Genomic DNA, 7,416 nt, shown 5'->3' with positions numbered 1-7,416 from the left:
GCTTATAGCCAGCTCGGATACAAGAACGAAAAAACTCTGATAGAGACATGTGGGCCATGTATTAATACTGAAGATATAACTACTATATGAGTAGGTTGAGATGTATGATGTAGAATTCATACAGCCATCGGCCGACTATATTATTAGTCTTGCTCATACAAGAGCAATGTCTATAATCATCTTAAAATTCAAGACCTGAAATATAGAAGAAGGGATAAGACCAAACTATCCCAATTAATTATTGGACACTCCAAACGCGCTTCCACCGATGGCCCCAATCAGACATTGATGGAGCTCCTGCGAGCCATCAGCTCGTCCACTAAGCGTCCGACATCATCGTAAGATGACCTACCCTTGGCCACTGCGCGCCTGGCTTTCTCCCCGAGCTCCTTGGCCTTCTCCCGTATTGCCTCCGCGTCCTCGCCGTCGCCCATCACTCTCCCGATGGCCTTCGCGATCACCTCGCCGCCGATCACACGCCGTGTCTTCGTCTCTAGCCTCGACGCGTAGTCCATGGACCCTACGCCGACACCGACCTTGAGCAGCTCCACCACCAGCTTCTCGTTGTAGAACTGGTCGGCGCAGCGCGGCCACGTCACCATAGGCACGCCGGCGCTCACGGCCTCCAGCGTCGAGTTCCACCCGCAGTGCGTCACAAACCCGCCCACTGCCGGGTGGGTCAGGATCAGCATCTGCGGCGCCCAGCCTCGGATGATGAAGCCACGGTCTGCGCGCGCCATTAGCTCTGCAAACCCGTCGGGCATCCATTCCGACTCCTCGGTGTCCGCGCCGCCGCCAATGACCCAGACGAAGTTCATGCCGGACAGGTCGAGGCCGCGTGCGAGCTCGCGCAGCTCGGGCGGCGAGAAATGGGCCAGCGTGCCGAAGGACACATACACCACCGAGCCCTCCGGCTTGGTGTCGAGCCACTGCTGGCAGCCGTCCGCGTCCGGCGAGGGCCCGTTGCTGGTGCCTCTCGTCGCCACGTCCTTGCTGGCGAGCGCGACCGGCCCGACGAGCCATGCACGGCGCCCGAGCGTCGTGGTGTAGTGCTCCAAGTAGTCCCACTCCAGGTCGTGGAAGCTGTTGAACACCTCGCCGTAGCTTCTCTGGTCCGCGGCGCTCATGCGCTGCAACAAGGCCCAGTACTCCGGCCGCTTCTTGGGCACTAACATCTGGCTGCGCCTCAGCTCGACGCGGTGCGGCAGCCCCGGTAGCAGCACGAGCGCGTCGGGGTCGTCGGGGGAGGCCTCCACGGGGTTGTAGCGCAGCATACTATCGATGCAGCTCCACGAGAACAAGCTGCTGCCGGGGAACGCTATCCGCGGGACGCCGTGCTCCGCGGCGGTGTCGGCGGCCCAGTCGAAGAAATTGTCGGTCACGACGGCGTCGGGGCGATTCTCCGCCAAGAACCGGTCGAATGGCTCGCGGAGTAACTGGACCGCGTGGAAGAACTTTTCGCGGTCGGCCACGGAATTAAGGGCTGGGCCGCTCTCGACGCCGGGGGGCAGCCCGACGTCGGGGAATGGCACGACGGCGATGTCGATGGCCAGGGCACCCTCGGTGCCGCGGGAGGCATCGTTGGCGCGGTCTACTGCCGAGCGGATGGCTTGGGCGTTCACCGGGGTGGTGAGGATGGTGCACTTGACGCCTCGGGCGGCGAAGAGCGCGGCCATGTCGGCGATCGGGATGAGGTGCCCCGGCGCGAGGAGCGGGAAGAAGAGGATGTGCAGCGGCTTCTGCTCATCTTTGATGGCCATGGCTGGCTGCGTGCTGGCGCCGGCGCAGCTGCGCTCTTGGGAGTAGATCTAGATCAGGTGGAAGCAAGGGCGGCACGTATTTTACATGGAAGGGCGTAGCTAGGAGGCGGAGTAGCGCTAAATCTGGAATCTTTTGGCGTAAGATAGCCGTGTACTGATGCATGTGCCATACGACTTGACGAGTTGACGGAATCTTTAGATTCCGCGAACGTGCTTAGCACGTATTTTACTACCTGACGTAATCATCGAGGAAGAACGCTAAGTAGACTCGTATGACTTGGTGATCTCCATCCCAGCAAGCCTCCAATGATCCAATTACTTGGGGTGCCCTCCAAGTGTGTACACTACTAGAGAACAGACTTTAGAACAATGTCCTAATTTAGCATTAGCCTCAACATTTTTTTTTGTCCCCGGAACTAAAGGATCTTTTAGTCCCGGTTGGTAATACCAACCGGGACTAAAGGTTCCTGCCCAACGGTCGTCCGCGGGGTAGAGATCTTTAGTCCTGGCTGGTATTACCAACCGGGACTAAATGTTTACCTTTAGTCCCGGTTGGTAAAACCAGCCGGGACTAAAGCTTTTAGTCTGGTTTGGGTGATGCCCTGGGAATAAAGATTAATTTTTAGTCCTGGTTTGGCCCCCTAACCAGGACTAATTATCCCGGCCTATAGACCAGCTCATTTCTTACTCCCCGAGCCCGAGCCATTCCATTCAAACTCACTGCCTCTGTTCTTCAGCTTGCTGTTGTTCTTGCTTTCTCCCCCTTCATTGGTGTTGCTCTTCGATTTTGGAGGTAACAAACTTAATCCTCTTATGTTTTATCAGTAGCTTATCTCATTTTGCGATGTAGATGCATGTATAACTTTATATGTTGGACTTTATTATGATTTTATATGTCATTTTTAGCTCAAAATTACATGATGATTTGCATATATGTTTGGATAAACAAAAGTTAAATTAGTTCATCAAAATCACGCCTCGCTCGTCCTCGCTGGAGCACGCGCCATCCTCGTCCCCGACGGCTTACGTGATCTTAGAATTAATTTTTTCATGAAATGAAAAACTTAGAAAATAGTTAGAAAATTATAGAAAATCCGTACTAGTTGAACTTGTGGACCGTGTTCAGCTCGGCGAGCATGTTCTCTGCCGAGCGGTAACGGACGTCAAGGAGAAGCTTTAATTTTACGAGGGAGAGCGGCAACGGTCGTGGAAGACCGTGTTCCATTCCTCGTAGAATCGGAGCTCTTCCTTAGCCAAGTACGGTGCCGTCCGGTGGAGAAATGCTCGCCGAGATGATCATGTAAGCAAGGTCAACTAATACGGATGGTTATTTATTGAAACATGTTTTGAGCTATAATTTGATGGATATTTGATAACTTCAGACCTACAAATATCATCTACAAATGTTACTATCCTCGGCGACTTAAACGTCCGCGAGCTCGCCGATATCGAGCAGGTCACTTAGAATTATTTTTTCCATAAAATGAAATACTTAGAAATCATGCCTTTTATTTTTTAGAATTAAGTTTTCCATGAAATAAAAAACTTAGAAAATAGTTAGAAAATTATAGAAAATCCGTACTAGTTGAACTTGCGGACCGTGTTCATCTCGACGAGCATGTTCTCTGCCGAGCGGTAACGGACGTCAAGGAGGAGCTTTGATTCTACGAGGGAGAGCGGCAATGGTCGTGGAAAACCGTGTTCCCTTTCTCGTAGAATCGGAGCTCTTCCTTGGCCAAGTACCGTGCCGTCCGGTGGAGAAATGCTCGCCGAGATGATCACGTAAGCAAGATCAACTAGTACGGATGGTTATTTATTGAAACATGTTTTTGAGCTATGTGATTTCTATGTTATTTTTAGCTCAAAATCACATGATGATTTACAATAGTAAAATCACTTGATAGTTTGGTATTTTACTATTATACATAGTACATATTTCATGGTTTAGTTAGATAAATAAATAATTTTAGTTTTGTTTAAATATATTATTTTAGAAAATATGAAATTTACACTAGTTTGCAAAAATAAGTATAGAAAGTAGATAACAACTGGTACTGGATCCTCGGCCTCTCGTTCGGTTGCGAAACGACTGAGGCCAGAACTCCCTCTCATTATCTGCGGTAAGTGTAAGCAGAAGATTGTGATGGAGTACCGAGTCAAGAGACAGGGACCCAACAAGGGTCGTGTTTTCTACAAGTGCCCGGATCGCAATGTGAGTTTCTTACGCATTTGATTATTATGGCTAATTGACCTGCTTTTCTTGAATATTTTTGACTAAATATTTTTTGGCTTTAATTTCAGTGGGAGGGCAATGGATGCGATTGTTGGTACTGGGAGGAAGATTATGCTACATACGTGTAGAATTTGGGTGCGCTTGCGGTAGCGACTGCCGATGATGAGGTAGTGAGCCAGCAGAAGAAGCTTATTAATATTTAACAGACGAATGATTTACGAAATAATTATGTTACTAAAGTGCATTGTAGTTTTAGTTTGTTTAGTGATAGTTGGGATTGCTTACGTTGTAGCCAGGCTTAGTTAATTAATCAACCATGTGTGTGTCATCTATGTTGTGTAATAAAATACTTAATTATGTTTAAGGTTTTCATAATTTGTTGTGTAATGCAGATTATGTCACGCCATTGGATGTACAATGCCGATCGCCGCTCCCAAGACTTTATTGAGGGCGTGCACTATTTCTTAGGTGTGGCCGAGGCAAATAAGCGGGATGGTTTCATGTGCTGTCCATGTGCCATATGTAAGAATTTAAAGGAATATTCAAGCTCAATGAGTCTTCATTCACATTTGCTTAAATCAGGTTTTATGTCAAACTATATATGTTGGACTAAGCATGGAGAAAGCGGGGTCATGATGGAAGAAGGTGAAGGAGAAGATTTAGACATTGATGACATTATTGCTCAGTATGGTGCCTTTGATGATACTACAATGGGGGGAGATGAAGAAGAGATAGCGGCAGAAGATGATCTCGGTGATGCTCTTGGCGATGCCATTCGTGATGCACAACAAGAATGCGAAAGTGAAAAAGAGAAAGTTAAGTTCGAGCGCATGCTTGAGGATCATAGGAAGTTGCTATATCCGACGGCAGAATAGGGGCAAAAAAAAGTTGGGTACAACACTGGAATTGCTACAGTGGAAGGCAAAGAATGGTGTATCCAACAAGGCATTTGTGAATTTATTGAGCCTCATAAAGAAGATGCTTCCGAAGCCAAATGAATTGCCCACCACTACGTACGAAGCAAAAAAGGTTGTCTGCCCTTTGGAATTAAAAATCTAGAAGATACATGCATGTCCTAATGACTGCATCCTCTACCATGACAATGAATACGAGAATTTGGATGAATGCTCGGTATGTAAAGCAGCGCGGTATAAGATCAGGCGCAATGATCTGGGTGACGTCGAGGATGAACAACGTCCTAGAAAGAAAATCCCTGCCAAGGTTATGTGGTATGCTCCTATAATACCACGCTTAAAACGTTTGTTCAGAAATAAAGACCATGCAAAGTTGTTGCGGTGGCATAAAGAAGACCGTAAGGTAGACAATATGCTGAGACACCCAGCTGATGGGTCCCAGTGGAGAGCGATAGATAGGGAATTTCCAGAGTTTGCAAATGAGGCTAGAAACTTAAGATTCACCTTAAGTAGAGATGGTATGAATCCTTTTGGGGAGCAGAGCACTAGTCATAGCACTTGGCCAGTTACTCTATGTATCTACAATCTTCCTCCATGGTTATGCATGAAGCGAAAGTTCATTATGATGCTGATCCTCATCTAAGGTCCGTGGCAACCTGGCAACGACATTGATGTCTTTCTGAAGCCATTAGTTGAAGAACTTCTAGTTTTATGGAACAAACCAGGTGTATGTGTCTAGGATGAGTACAAACAAGAACACTTTGACCTATGAGCAATGTTGTTCGTAACAATCAATGATTGGCCTGCTTTAAGTAATCTTTCAGGTCAGACAAACAAAGGATATAATGCATGCACACATTGTTTTGATGACCTTGACAGTATATATTTGAAAAGATGTCGAAAGGTCATGTACCTTGGCCATCGTCGATTCCTTCCTTTGAATCACCAAGTAAGAAAGAAAGGTAAGCATTTTAAAGGTAAGCCAGACCACCGGAAGAAGCCTCATAACCGAACCGGGGAAGATGTACTCGCAATGGTTAAGGATGTGAAAGTAGTATTTGGAAAGGGACAAGGCAGCGAATCTATTCCCAAAGATGCTAAGGGATACGTACCCATGTGGAAGAAGAATTCCATCTTTTGGGAGCTACCCTATTGGCAAGTCCTAGAGGTCCACAACGCAATCGATGTGATGCACCTGACAAAGAATCTTTGTGTGAACCTGTTAGGATTCATGGGTGTGTACGGGAAGCCAAAGGATTCACTTAAAGCACGCCAGGACTTGTAGGGCATGAAAGAACGAGACAACCTTCATTCAGAGAAGACAGATGATGGACGTTATTACTTAAGTCCTGCTAGCTACACGCTTAGCAAAGAAGAGAGAGACAGCATGTTCGAATGTCTAAGCAGCATCAAGGTCCCATCGGGATTCTCCTCTAATATAAAGGGTATAATAAATGTGCCAGAGAAGAAATTCCTAAACTTAAAGTCCCACGACTGCCACGTGCTTATGACGCAATTGCTTCCAGTTGCTTTAAGAGGAATTCTACCTCCACATGTACGTCTAGCCACCGTGAAGCTATGTGCATTCCTCAATGCAATTTCTCAGAAGGCAATCAATCTAGTGGAACTAGCTACTCTACAGAATGATGTGGTTCAATATCTTGTCAGCTTTGAGTTGGTGTTCCCTCTATCCTTCTTTAATATCATGACACACCTCCTACTTCATTTGGTAAAGGAGATTAGTATTCTTGGACCTATGTTCTTACATAACATGTTCCCCTTTGAGAGGTTTATGGGAGTCTTAAAGAAATATGTGAAAGTCCATTCTAAGCCTGAAGGAAGCATCGCCCAGGGCTATGGAACAAAGGAGGTCATTGAGTTTTATGTTGACTTTATTCTTGACCTTGCCCCGATTGGCGTTCCTGAATCGTGACACGAGGGGAGACTCAGTGGTAAAGGAACTTTAGGGAAGAAAACATATATTGGCATAGAAGACGATTATTTCAATAAAGCACACTACACAGTTCTTCAGAACTCATTATTGGTGCATCTGTACATCGAGATACATAAGGAGTTTTTACGATCCAAGTTTCCAGGGAAGACTGAAGCTTGGATTAGGCGTTAGCACATGGAAAGTTTCAGTGGTTGGTTGCGAAAAGAATATCAAGGCGATGACAATATTGATGAGCAACTGTATTTATTGGCTAGGCAACCATCGTGGCATATCCTCACGTACCAAGGGTACGAGATAAATGGGAATACATTTTACACAGTTGCCCAAGATAAAAGGAGCACCAATCAAAATAGTGGTGTTCGCATAGATGGTACAGATCTAAATGGGAATATACAAACATATTATGGCCACATAGAAGATATATGGGAACTAGACTACGCACCTAATTTTAAAGTCCCTTTGTTCCGGTGCCAATGGGTGAAGCTGACCGGAGGAGGGGTAACAGTCGACAAAGAGTATGGAATGACAACAGTGGATCTCAACAATATTGGGTAC

General features: G+C 46.6%; 1 protein-coding gene across 1 annotated transcript; it reads right to left on the bottom strand.

Annotated features, from left to right (window-relative positions):
- Positions 1-201: 201 nt before the first annotated feature.
- On the bottom strand, positions 202-1,776 carry LOC136452556 (scopoletin glucosyltransferase-like). Its single transcript, XM_066453163.1, has one exon. The coding sequence runs from the start codon at positions 1,758-1,760 to the stop codon at positions 279-281; it is 1,482 nt and encodes a 493-aa protein (XP_066309260.1). The 5' UTR covers positions 1,761-1,776; the 3' UTR covers positions 202-278.
- Between the last annotated feature and the right edge of the window lie 5,640 nt (positions 1,777-7,416).

This window comes from Miscanthus floridulus, chromosome 5 (assembly GCF_019320115.1).
Source record: "Miscanthus floridulus cultivar M001 chromosome 5, ASM1932011v1, whole genome shotgun sequence".
NCBI classification, from domain to species: Eukaryota; Viridiplantae; Streptophyta; class Magnoliopsida; order Poales; family Poaceae; genus Miscanthus; species Miscanthus floridulus.
The sequence above is the reverse complement of the archived record's forward strand: the minus strand, read 5'-3'. Positions and strand labels throughout refer to the sequence as shown.